This window comes from Aphelocoma coerulescens, chromosome 5, assembly GCF_041296385.1.
Source record: "Aphelocoma coerulescens isolate FSJ_1873_10779 chromosome 5, UR_Acoe_1.0, whole genome shotgun sequence".
NCBI lineage: Eukaryota > Metazoa > Chordata > Aves > Passeriformes > Corvidae > Aphelocoma > Aphelocoma coerulescens.
In genome coordinates this window covers 30,639,565-30,652,036 of record NC_091019.1, presented here as the reverse complement: position 1 = coordinate 30,652,036, position 12,472 = coordinate 30,639,565, and the positions used below count along the sequence as shown (strand labels likewise).

Genomic DNA, 12,472 nt, shown 5'->3' with positions numbered 1-12,472 from the left:
CCTTGTTGTAAAGCTGGAAATGAATGTGTTCTCATAATGTCAGAAACTCAGGAGGCAAACAATGATGTGAAAGAAAGCTCATCTGCATTGCTTTGACTGCAGTGACATAAAATTACTTCGTTCTTGGCAGTTTTATGCTTGGTTTGGTTTTTGTTGCCAGCACTAGATTTTTGCCTTTGTCAGAATTAGGAACAGTGGTATTTTTCATTTTAAATTTTTTGTTTGGTTTTTTTTTTTTCCCCCCAAGTTTTCAATGATTGTAAAAGCAATTCTTGATCTTTTAAAGCACTGTGAGAATGATATCTGCTTGAGTGATTGTCATTTGCCACCATGGTCCAGTTGCTTGATTAAGAGACCTAACCATGGTGGATGGTGTTTTCTTTAAGGTTTCCTTGTTTCATTTGAAACCTTTGGAAAGTAGAAAGAGCGAGTTAAGGGGTATTCAAATATCATTGTAATAATAGAGAATTAGTTTGCAACCAGAGTACACATAAAAGTGTTTTCAGGTGTACAGATTTTGAGGTAGCCACAAAGATCAGATATAGTCAAATACTCGAGTATTTGATCTATAAACTAATTTTTAATCATCTTGCAGCACAGACTTTATATGGAAGTGACAAATCTGTTTTAAACACCCTTTAAAGGACTAAAAGTAATCCCCTTTCCACTCTTTGAGGTGTGGGGGGATTCATTTTGTCAAGACATCTGTCTTACAGCCAGGGAAAAAAAGCACAATGCTCCCTGCACTAGAAGCTGACTTTTGGTTTCTGGTCAGCTAACTTGGAGTGGAGCATTTCTGTTCTGGACCATCTTCTTCTGACAATGATTCTGAAATGTCACTCATTTTGATGTCTTATTTCTGGCCTTCTACATTTTATTTTTGTTTTTAGTTATGGCTCTGGAAGGTAAAACTAATTTCTAGAAGTCCTAGATTGTGTCTGTAGTGGCTTGCAAATGATTGGACAATTTTTGGTTTTCCATAGGACTGATGTTAAGTTAAATTTCTTTCATATAAATCATTACATTTTTTATTACTAATCTGTCTTCATTACTTCTTTCAGAAGAATGCACGGAAGATGCTTGTTCTCAAAATAATGAACTTCATTTTTCACTGTGCAGCAACAGCCTTGTTCTCTCTCTCTCATGTGCCCTTTCTTCTTCCTCCCATTTAAGTTTAATTAGGAGTCTTTTACAGTCGTGTACTTCAAGTAGAAAATGTGAAGCGCAAACAACAGCCTCATGAGTGTGGCTGAATTGTGTAACAAAGGATAATACCATTTAAGTGTGTGTAGTATCAACATCTTACTGCTTTGAAATTTAGTATCCAACTAGAAGTCTCTTTTCAGTCTTCCTGTATGGAAGAGGTAAAGGAAACTCATGCATTGATTTGTACTTTTTTTCCTTTTAAAGTTAGCTTAGTAATCTCAAGGGCTAGAATAATTTTCTGAAACATTTTGAGACTCTTCTGTGTGATGTATAAGGAGAATTGGATGCCAAGTACAAAGCCATAGCATATTTGGGTTTTGTTTGCTTTTAGTTGAAAGTGAAATAGTGCTCTTGTACAAGGGACATTGAATCTACAATCTGAAGTACACATCCAGTAAATAAAGCTCTTGGATACCTTCATACTGAGAATACTTTTGTCATGTTTACGTCAAGCTTCTTTTGGCCGTCTTGTTGAACAACAAAGATTGTGTGGTGTTCCTGTATGGTAGGGGAATGTGTAGACATGATCAGTGTGTCATGGCCTCTGCTAGTTCTGGATGGTATTAATGGGTATAGGAAAAGGATAGAACTGAAGGAAATCTAAATTCCCCTAAGTGTAGCGATCTGAACTCCTGGCCAGTTTATCTTCAATTAAAGCAGTTGTTCATAAAAAAAAAAAGTGTTGTTTTTTATTTAGGCTCATAGAGATTAACAGCAGGTCAGAGAAGTCTTGTCACTACACACCTGAGTCTTGTCCTTTCAGACTGTCATTTGGTACAAGAACCACAGCTTTGTAATTAGTAACTCACAAGTTAGAAGTGATAGAAACAAATTCTTTGTCCTCAGTCCAGCTGTTAACTCACTGGCTTTGTCCAAAGTAAATAAAACTTTGCATTTATTTAGTTAGTCTGTAAATGAGTATGGTAAAAGTTTTATGGAAGAACTGAAATGTGGGCCTTATGAAGGATGTGGATTGTTCTTTAAAACCTAATTAGTACCACATTAGAACCACTGAGGTGTGTTTCTCATTGAAGAGTCCTTATGATTGAAGTGGAATGTTATGTAAAGAGAGCATCTTTTTCAGCAAGAAGCCAACTTTCTATTTGCAGTTTGCCTTGTGTGATGACCTAAGTTAAAAATAAGTCTTATTAGCTATGCACAGCTGTGGCATTTATGAGTGTGAAGAGGATTCTTCCAATGACATTAATAAAATATACTGGTTTGGTTACCTTTATTGCATTAATAAGATAGCCCAAAGTACAATATGTAGGATCTGGGCTTTGAATATTTATTAGTGAGTGTGAAGTGTACAGAATTAAGTACACTTAATTCTAGAAAGTACAGGCTAAATTTGGAAGCTACTGACATCATAAATGAAATTTGTCTTAATGTTTAACCTGAAACTAATTAGGCTGCAACATACAGAATAATTAAACAAAGAAATTATGATTTTTAATACTTAGGCTGTTTAAAATAAAACCATCTCTAGGTGTGTCTGAAGGACTGCATTGGTTTAATATCTCAACTATGTTAGTAGGGAAAACCACTGATACCCAGGATAAATAAAACATAGCTGCTGACACTTGATTAACCACTCTGATAAGGATGTTGTCTTAATAATTTTTTGAGTGAAGGTACATCTTTTGAGCTTTATCTCATTTTATTTTTAACTGTTCACTAAAAAAACAAGGATTCATGTTTGTCTTTTTCCTTTATGGATCCCATTTTCTTGACACTAGTCATGAACTCTGTTGTGTTGTAATGCTTCTGTTCTAAGACTTTGGTCTCAAGTGCTCCATGGGGATCTGCTTTTATGAATTAGCTGGCAGAATTGAAAGAAGCATTGTGGAGGCAATCGGTGAATGCTGTCTCGGTCCTGCTGGGTTATTTGCAGTGGAGTATGCTCTGATCAATTCTTTTCTGGTTTTTTTTTTTTAATCTGGTGAACATATTTTCCTTGTTTAGGAAATTAACAATGTATTTCTTTAACACTAGAGTATTGGAAGGATTTGTCAGAAGAACAAATGTGGTGTTTTTAGAAATCTGAATTTCTTAAAAAGAAAAAAAAAAGTTAAAAAGTCTTGTAACCTTAATCCAGTAACATGAGTAAAGCCATTTGTCTGATACAGCTGTCAACTTTCTTCAGCTGAAATTATTTCTATATTTTTTAAGATAAGTCCTCCAAAGTAGAAAGCAGACCTCGTGCACACTTGAACCAAATAAAGTACAGTGAACTGAAGATACCCTTCCATCACTCGCTGTGCCGTGGAGTCTTTGGATTCCAGGCAGCAGTCTCAGCTGTCCCAGTTTAGGTTATGTTGTATCAGGATTGGCTGTATCCATGTACTGCCTCCTGCCTTTCCTAAATTTCACTGGGGGAGAGCTCAAGGCAAGGATTAAATGTAGAAGCTGTCACCAGGCTTCCCCAGTGCAGCTGGCAGCATGGATGGGCTTCAGAGCTCCTGCTAGCTCTGGAAGCCTTTCATTCTGCCCCCTCGCTCACTATGTTTCCTCTGAAAAGATTTTAAGTACAACAATTCAAGAAGAATTCCTCCTCCCAGTTAACACAGCTTTATTATCAAGTCTTTTACCTCTTGATTGTTGGAAAAAAATCTTGTAAAAACTGACCATCAAAAAACTAAACCTTGGAAGAAAAAAACAGAGAATTCAAATAACTTAAATATACTGAGCAAAACCTAGTTGCCTTGAACTCAAGCACATTCAGAGGAAACAAAGTAAGACCAGAGGTACCTGCCATGCCAGTTGGCAGTGTTGAAAGTCCACCCTCTGCCTCTCTTCCTAGGGATAGCAGCCATGAGTGCCGGGTGTGCAGGGTGACACTGGTGGGTTTGTCAGCGTATGCCAAGCACATCTCCAGTCAGCTGCACAAAGACAATGTTAATGCTCATGACAGAAAAGAGGAAGAGAAGGAAGAGGCAGAAGAAGAATACCTTGACAAAGAAGTCATTCAACTAATCAAGCTAAAGAAGGAACGGAACCGGTGAGTTCTCCTTTCTTCTCTTAGGTCATAGAATTGCTTTTACCACAGTGAGGATGCCCTCCTAAGGCTTAGGTGCTCACGAAATGTAAACTGTCTGTAGCCAATGTACTTGCTGTGAGAACAATCCAAGAGACCTGTGTGGATATTGTAGTTTCAACATGTAAATGTGACTCTGCTGAATGTACTTGTCCTGTTCCTCTACTACTAGTAAGGAAATACAATAATTCTTCATTATGGGTAAAAACAGTCTTGTGTTTTGAGAGCCCCAATGTTTTTATTTTAATATATGATACCTTTTTAACTGAAAGGCTTAATAAATGGACAGTAGTGCTAATATTGTCTATGGTGGAGGTTGTCTTTAGGAACCTGGCCTTTTAGAAACTGCTGCTGGACATGTTTTGTTATAAAATGAATTGGATTGTTCTGTAAATGTCACACTGAAATCCCATAATCCTTGAATGAAATTTCTTACCTGTGTTATGTTGCTGCTTAGCATTAGCTAAACATAGTTCCAGTGGCTCACTATGAAATAGAAGGCTCCAGAGAGTAATAAGTATTGCCTTTTATTTTGCATGAAAATCTGCACATGTGCATTGCTTGTGTGATGTTCCAAATGAGAATATATTATTCAAATAGATTTGTGGCATGGTGGTGGTGCTAAAGGGGCATATGATTTTTAGAAGAAGCTCCTGCTTTCTGTGGCTAGAAATTTGAATTATTGTTTCCAGATGTTGAAATCTGTGGAGTTATGTGGTTTTGACATCACTCTGTCATACTAGTGTGTCCCTGCACTGCACAATGGTAATGTTTTCATACTGGTTAATGTTGGTAGCAAAAATGTCACTTTTCCTTTTTGTTTTATGGAAAAGGAGTAATGCTGTCAGTGCAGTGTTGCTCTGAGGCACCTAAATCTCTGAGGCAACATAGAAAATGTCTGTCTGCTGGGTGCTGGTTTGGAGAAGGGGAAAACCAGAAAGTACAAGGATTGAGTTACTAATTCAGTAAAATTGTTTCCATTAGATCATAATCTAGTTGAGTCAGCTCTTAGAATTTACTGTGTCACTTAGACATCGGTTTTTTGAATTCTTGCTTAGAGCTCAGATTGTTTTGCACAGTAGACCATTTTTCATTAGAGAGTAGTTATTTGTGAATCTTTTAGCAGAACTGGAATGTATCAAAAACATAAAGGGTGATACAATATGAATTTTCAATTTACTCAAATCAATTGTTTTTGAGCAGTAGTGTGAAAGTTTATTGTCTCTCTTGTTCAGGGATCTAGAATGGATGTATTTCTGTAATCAGTTTCTGGAAAAAACTTTTTTATTAAAAACTCCTCATTTGGTAGGATAAATACTTAGAATGTTTAGACTGCTGACCCTGGGAATAGCTGTAGCTGTTAAGGGAGCATTTGTCTTTAAATATACATGTGATAGTTTGCCATGTGTTTGTGATAAGTTGCCAAGCACAAGTACTATCCAAAGGGCAGTTGATAGTGCTGCTGGAAGGCTCATAGAGACTCGGTATTGCATGCTGTGGACTGTTCCAGTCTCTTGGTTAAAACAAGACAAATTATTTTTGTATCTTTGGTACATCTTGTGTGGATGTTTTACTTCTGTGTTTTAACTTAAGCTTTATAAACTGAGCCGTCATGTCAATTGTTCTCTCCAGTATATAGAATAAACACTAAGAAACAGCAGGTTTTCAACAGGTTTTTCAGCCTTACTTTCCTCTGGTTTATATCAGTTCACTCTGGTTACACCATCTAACACTAGCAGAATAGTCTTCAGACAAAATAATTATATCACTGCTGAATTTTCTGTCTACTAAGATTGATCAAATTATGAAGATTTTACAACATAAAGAAGCTTTCTTTCTACTAGTTTCTTATTAGTTCAGTAGTAACTATAAAGGAATAGTAATCTTTCAAGTTACAGACAAGTATTTGAGAATTAGTCTATTGAACTGTCCCTGCACCAAATCAGTTGTTCTTGTCAGAGAAATTTTGAAATGATCATATTTAAGTTAAGGTACAACATTAGTTTTGAAAGTCAAACATTATTGAAGCTTGAACAGCAAAGCTGCTAAAAAAGTATCTGTTTCTTTTTATAATAAATAATTAAAAAAAAATATTTTCTTCCCAGTGCAAATAAAATTCATGAAGCTGTGGACTGTTGTATTTTAGTAGAATAGCATCAGAATTTAGGTTTTTCTCAATTCTTTTGCAGGCAAACTGAACCAAGTTGTGCAGACAAAGAATTAGAATGTGATGATAGGCGATCACAGAGAAGGCGAGAAGAAAGAGCTGCTTACAAAGAAAGAGAAGCTTATGATCAGTCATCGTGGCATCATCATAATGCATCACAAAGGGACTGGAAGTGGGAAAAGGATGATTATATTAGTCCTAGACAAGGCAAATTTTCACACTCTCAGAGGAACCTTAATGTAAACAGACATTCAGGTGGTGCAAGGGGGCGCTCTGGGTGGCACCAGAATGTTTCAGGAAGCCCTTCAAATCGACATAACTATGGGAATTCTGGAAATGCTTGGCATCTAAGCGGGCGGGGAGGAGGAACATCAAATTGGCATCATGGTGCAAGGGAAAGAAATTCTACTTGGCATTCAGAAGAACCAGGTCATTTTTCTGGCTGGAATTCCAAGAATTATGGAGGAAACTGGAAACCAAATCCTCATGGTGCAAATGGCTGGAATTTTGGAAGCTCAGGAGATTCATATTCATCAGAGCCAAGTAAATACAGTAAGGAAAGGTATGCATGGCAGCAGCCAGAGAAATGCGATGTTCTGCCATACAGAAATCAAAGAAATAGGAGTGACCTTCTTGATTTTACTAGTGATAAGCTCGCTTCTGAGGGGGCATTGGATTTTGGTACATCAATACAACCAGAAAGCAAAACTTCAAGAGCCAGTGGAAAAAGTGTCAGTCCTTCCAGAGATAAAGCATATCGCTGGACTCCCTACCCATCCCAGAAAACTGCAGAGCAGCAACCACGGTCTGAAGATAATGTTTCTAAAACTTCAGATAAAATGGATTCTGTACTTATGCCTCTTACTGATTCATCAATGAAAGGAAAAACTTGTGAAGCCAATGTTAGCGTTTCAAAACTTAAAGAACAAGAAGCATCTTCCCCTTCTAATGGAACCTCAGATCACCTTGATTCTTGCAAGGTAATGAAAGACTGTTCCAGTGGTGAAAAGCCTGACAAAGATGATAGCAGAAGTAATAGAATGCCATCACTGAAATCCCCTCTTCTGAATATCACAGATATGAAGTTATCCTTGACAAAGCAAGACACAAACAGTCTCTTAAAAAATGTCAGGCTGCTGTTATCCTCAACAAGTGGTGAAGAGCAGAATCATTTGAACGCAGTGAACTTGGAAACAAACAGTTTCTCTTCTTATTCGTCAAAGCTGCATGGTGCTTGTGTTGGTAACTTACAGGACAACAAAGATGTGCTTGGTAGCAATGATGGAGAGCCCATTGATAACTTAAGTGAAGCAGAACAAAATCCCAAAGATGTTCAGTCCAACCATTCCTTGCAAAATGCTCCCTTAAGCTCTTGCAAAGATACAAGTGACCAGAATAGGGAAGAAACTGGGAAAGCATTACTAAAGAAGGAGTTCAGACCAGATTCATTAGAAGATATGAGTGGTGATGATTTAATGGGAAGTGAGAAGTCAGAAGCAAGAGTTGAAAAGTTGGATTCTTCTGTTAGTTCTTGTTTACCCTATGACACTCCTGAAGGTAGAACTGCCACCTCTGAAAAGGAAGATGATGAAAAGCCATCTGCTTCAAGTATTTCTTCTGCTGTGCTAAAAAATTTTACATTTCGGATAGAACCCACAGTTTCTTCATCAAGCAGTCAGGACCGTTTGCATGCGGATTTGAAAACCTCACAGGATGGGGAAGGGAATGAAGGGTGTGTCAAGTCACATGATCAATTTGAAATTGAAGGTTTTGAAAATCCTTCAGATAATGATCTTCAGAAAGGAGGAAGCCAGTCAGTAGGCCTCCTTCTTCCAGATTTAAGCAAACTTGGCCTGCCTGCTTCTCTGCAAAGAGACCTGACACGGCATATCAGTCTGAAGAGCAAAGTCGGAACACATCTCCCAGAGCCCAATCTCAATAACGCACGTCGTATTCGGAATGTTGGTGGCCATCGGCGAAGTGAGACAGAGAAGGAGTCGGGGCTTAAACCTACCCTCAGGCAGATTCTTAGTGCTTCCCGGCGAAATGTAAACTGGGATCAGGTCATCCAGCAGGTAACCAAGAAGAAACAGGAACTTGGCAAAGGTTTACCAAGGTTGGTAGCTTTGAGATCTAACCATGCCTCTCAGGGCATGTTGAGGGGGGAGGGTTGTTTTTTTCCATATCTGAAATGAACTCCAAAAATCCTAAAATGAGGAGTTCACAATGAAGCTTGCTATGCTATGATCTTTTGCAGAGTTTTTGAAAACAATGCAATTTTTTTGCAAATAATGCAGAGTTTTTATTACTGATTGATGCTATGAATGAATGTCTGTCCATAGATAAGTAAAAGTAATCTGCTCAGAAAATATTCTGATCAGTTCATAATGCTTGCTTTAATATCTGAATGTGGATGGTAACAATATACTTTCTTTTCAAGTTCTTGTAATGGAAGAATGTAAAAATGCAATCAGGATGGGAACAATGCTGTGACAGTTGCCCATTTCCTTATTTATTCAGGATTACAAGAAATGCTTGCATTTCTGCAAGCAGTGTCAATGCTCACTCTTCAATTGTTAATCTTTTATTCTGATATGCAGTTTGCTTTTGTATTTAAGGAAGCAATTATATAATACTGCATTTTTGAAACTTTCTTTAAACCTGAAGTATTTAAAGTGTCTTGAACAGATGTCACATTTGATTATTCCAACCTTTGTTTGGAATACTTTATAATAACATGATTTCTGACTTGAAAATAATGCTGTTAGTTCTTAGCCACTAAATCTGGTTGTGTGATACACAGAAGATACTCCATTGCCAGGTGAGGTAGAAAGCACAGAATACCAGTGTAATGACTTGCCAGATCTCTTAAAGCAGTAATGTACATTTGGGGAAGGGGGAGTCTTCTCTCTGTGTGTAGCAGGCTTGTAACTTGTTTATTTATTTTTCTTTTTATCTTGTTAAAGGTTTGGCATAGAAATGGTGCCTCTTGTTCAAAATGAACAAGAGGGTCTAGAACTCAGTGAAGAATCTGATCTGTCTACTCTAGAAGGATTCCAGTGGGAAGGGATTTCCTTAGCAGTGTCTGGCTCAGCCAGAAAACGTAGCTTTTCTGAAAGCAGTGTCATAGCAGACAGAAATCCTTCTGCTTATAGCTTTTTCAGTGAACAAGCCAAAATAAAAGAAAGTGGGCAAAGGCAACTAATTGCAGCCAGCCACTCACATCACATAACATCTGGATATGAGGCAAGCACTGATGTTGAGGTGGATCAGAAAGAGGAGACACCATCTCTTGCTTTGTCACCTTTTATGTCTGAAAGAACTGAGGCTAGCGGAAGAAGTCACAGCCTACAGGCCACCTCTGAGATCACAGGCCTCACAAAACAAGACCAGGAGAGCCCAGAGAAGAGAACACCTCTTCTTGAAAAACAAAATGTACTAGAGATCTCAGAAGAAAATTATCCAGCTTCAAATAGTGCTTCACTTCTTGCAGTGTCTAATAACATAGATGCAGCTACAGACAGTAGCTGCACATCTGGTACTGAACAGAATGACAGCCAAGGAATTGGAAAGAAGCGAAGAGCAACTGGAGTAAGTGTGCAATTCTGTTCAGCTTTGGTGTGCTGAAAAGGGTCTTTCCCTGTCAATGGTCATTCAGCTTTGGAATGATCTGTGCAAGGAGGACTTTCCCCATCTGATTGTCTTGTACCTTGATAACATCAAATTAATTTACTTGTTTGACTTAATTTTTTTTAAGAATCTTTTCCACTTCTGGTTTTATAGTGCAGGACTTTTGATAATTTTTTGTAATTAGTAGGAATGATTTGGTACCTGGCATACTATGTTGGTAAACAAGAGCTGTTAAAATATTTCTGTGGAAGTACTTGGTTTTGTAGCAAGAATCTTGGTGTTTCGCAGCACAATTTAAGTGGAAGCTAGCCTGTAGCAGAAATTTGTTTTCCTTAGATGTTCCTGGTTTTATGGTTAAGCAAGGAAATACAGAATTTTGTAAAAATGTTTTTACTTAAGATGATATCCTTAAATCTGAATTCATTTCACAGTCCAGTCTTAGACCTTTATCCAAAGGTTAAAAAAAAAAATTTTGATCAATTTCACAAAATGATTTTGCAGAAAGCAGTAATTTTAATTCCTCACTTTTTGATCCCCTACATCTTCAACTACAACTATAGAGCAGAAACTCTGACTCAAGTGTGGTCTTAAATCTGAGCAAGAAGGCAGCTGTTGGCTTGTTTAATATTTCATCTAGTTGAGATGAAAACGTGGCACTCTGTTATCTTCCCTCTTTTAAGAGCAGAGCAAAGGATGAGTTATATGAGAATGTGCAAAAAAATTGTGTGCTCTTTGTGTGTACAACTAATGGTTGAAAAGACAATGGATGTTCGACTTCCTGATTTAGGCAAAATTGTTCTTGTTACTTGTTAATAGATGATTTTACTTGCAGGAGGGATCTTCTCCTGAAATCCCTAGTCTAGAAAGAAAGAATAAGAGAAGAAAAATCAAAGGTAAAAAAGGTGAGTGAATATCATACGTGTGCATCTGGTGTGACACCCAACAGTATTTTGACTTGGCTGGAGTAGTTGTTCCTTAACGTTACTTTGCTGCTTCTTGGGCTTTTACTGAAGTTTGTAGTGTGGACTGCTCACAAATCTGCAACACATTTTCTCTGAACACTTCTATCTTAATTTGTCATAAGTTATTCCTGAGAGAAGGGTATGTGCACCCTTTCTGCCTGGAGTTCACTTTCCTGATAGTACAGATGGGACCTTTGCTTTCCCCTGTGCAGGGTAGTGAGGTTTGTTGCCTCTTTGGATGGAAGTTCTTAAGGGAGAAGTCTCCATCTAACTCCCTTCTAATTAGCCATGCAGCTCTCCCTTTCTAATTCTGGCTGGTCTCACCAGAAAATTTGTACTCTGCATAATTTTTTCTGTGTTGTCTGGCTATACTTTTTATTTTTTTACTGTCCTTAGTGGAAATGAGTGTGGAATGCCTCGCTCCTTTCTGCTCCTGACCAAAGAAAACTATTATTCTGGCATTAGACAGATCTTTCTCAGACATGCCTAAAACATTCACATCACCATGTCTCAAAATGAACCATCCATGTTTTAGGCAGAATACTTTCTTTGGTAACTAAACTTTTGCTAGGAGCTTTGGGCTCCAGAAGATGGCTTTCAAATGTACCATTTATCTTTTTTTCATGATTTATTTGTATTAAGATTTGTTTGTAATGCAGGGCAATAATATGAATCTTCTGTGGGAATGTATATTTCACTGCTTGAAAAGGTGGGGGGTTTTATCAGCGTCTGTCTTCAATGACCAGTGTCTGTTATAGAGACTAATAACACCTTTTACTTAGTAAAATCCCTTTCCCATTACTTGGCTTTAACATGATTGTTATTGTAGTAAATCTGCTAAAGGAAACTATAACCTGAAAGCAATTAAGCAGTGCCCAAATGGAAATTTAACTTGTTTGGAGAATCTCTGTAATGCCAGAAGTCTCTAGGAGGGATAGGAGGATCTTTTACTGAGTACAGGGGTCAGAGACTCTCTCAAGAGATTGCAAACACCAGTCTCGTGGCCTGAAATGATCTTGAGTAGTAAACTATTTTTTTTATCATTGGGTTCTTTTTCTCCTAAACAGCTTTTCCTTGGCTTTTGCATTCACTGAATAATTTAATCTTGTTTAGCATAAATTTGTCTTTGCCTTTTTGATTACATTAATGGCAGGTGTGTATTTATACTTCTTGTACACATGTACTTCAAGAAGAGATCTTTGTGGAAGAGAACTACTTCATTTATTTAAACTAAATCAGTGCTGGCAAAGCTGTGATGGAATTAATTACTAGAGTCAAGTTGAGATTCCTTAAAGAGGAATACTTGACTTTGCTATTCTTCCATGTAGATGTGGCTAGTCTTGTGTATAAATACTCCTTTTCAGCTTATATAATTATTGATGCTTGAAGGCTTGGCCTACTTGATGTGACTTTTCCGTTCTGAGGTGGTATTATTTATTGTGATATCACAAGTAATGTATCTTAATGTAT

General features: G+C 37.5%; 1 protein-coding gene across 2 annotated transcripts in view; it reads left to right on the top strand.

Moving 5' to 3' along the window:
- Positions 1-12,472, top strand: part of ZNF106 (zinc finger protein 106) — a 37,061-nt gene that overhangs the window by 9,568 nt on the left and 15,021 nt on the right. For both annotated transcript variants that reach the window (XM_069017432.1, XM_069017431.1), the window contains exons 4-7: positions 4,010-4,207; positions 6,433-8,526; positions 9,377-10,001; positions 10,873-10,942. In XM_069017432.1, coding sequence (XP_068873533.1) covers positions 4,010-4,207; positions 6,433-8,526; positions 9,377-10,001; positions 10,873-10,942 — 2,987 coding nt within the window. The remainder of the gene's footprint in view (positions 1-4,009; positions 4,208-6,432; positions 8,527-9,376; positions 10,002-10,872; positions 10,943-12,472) is intronic.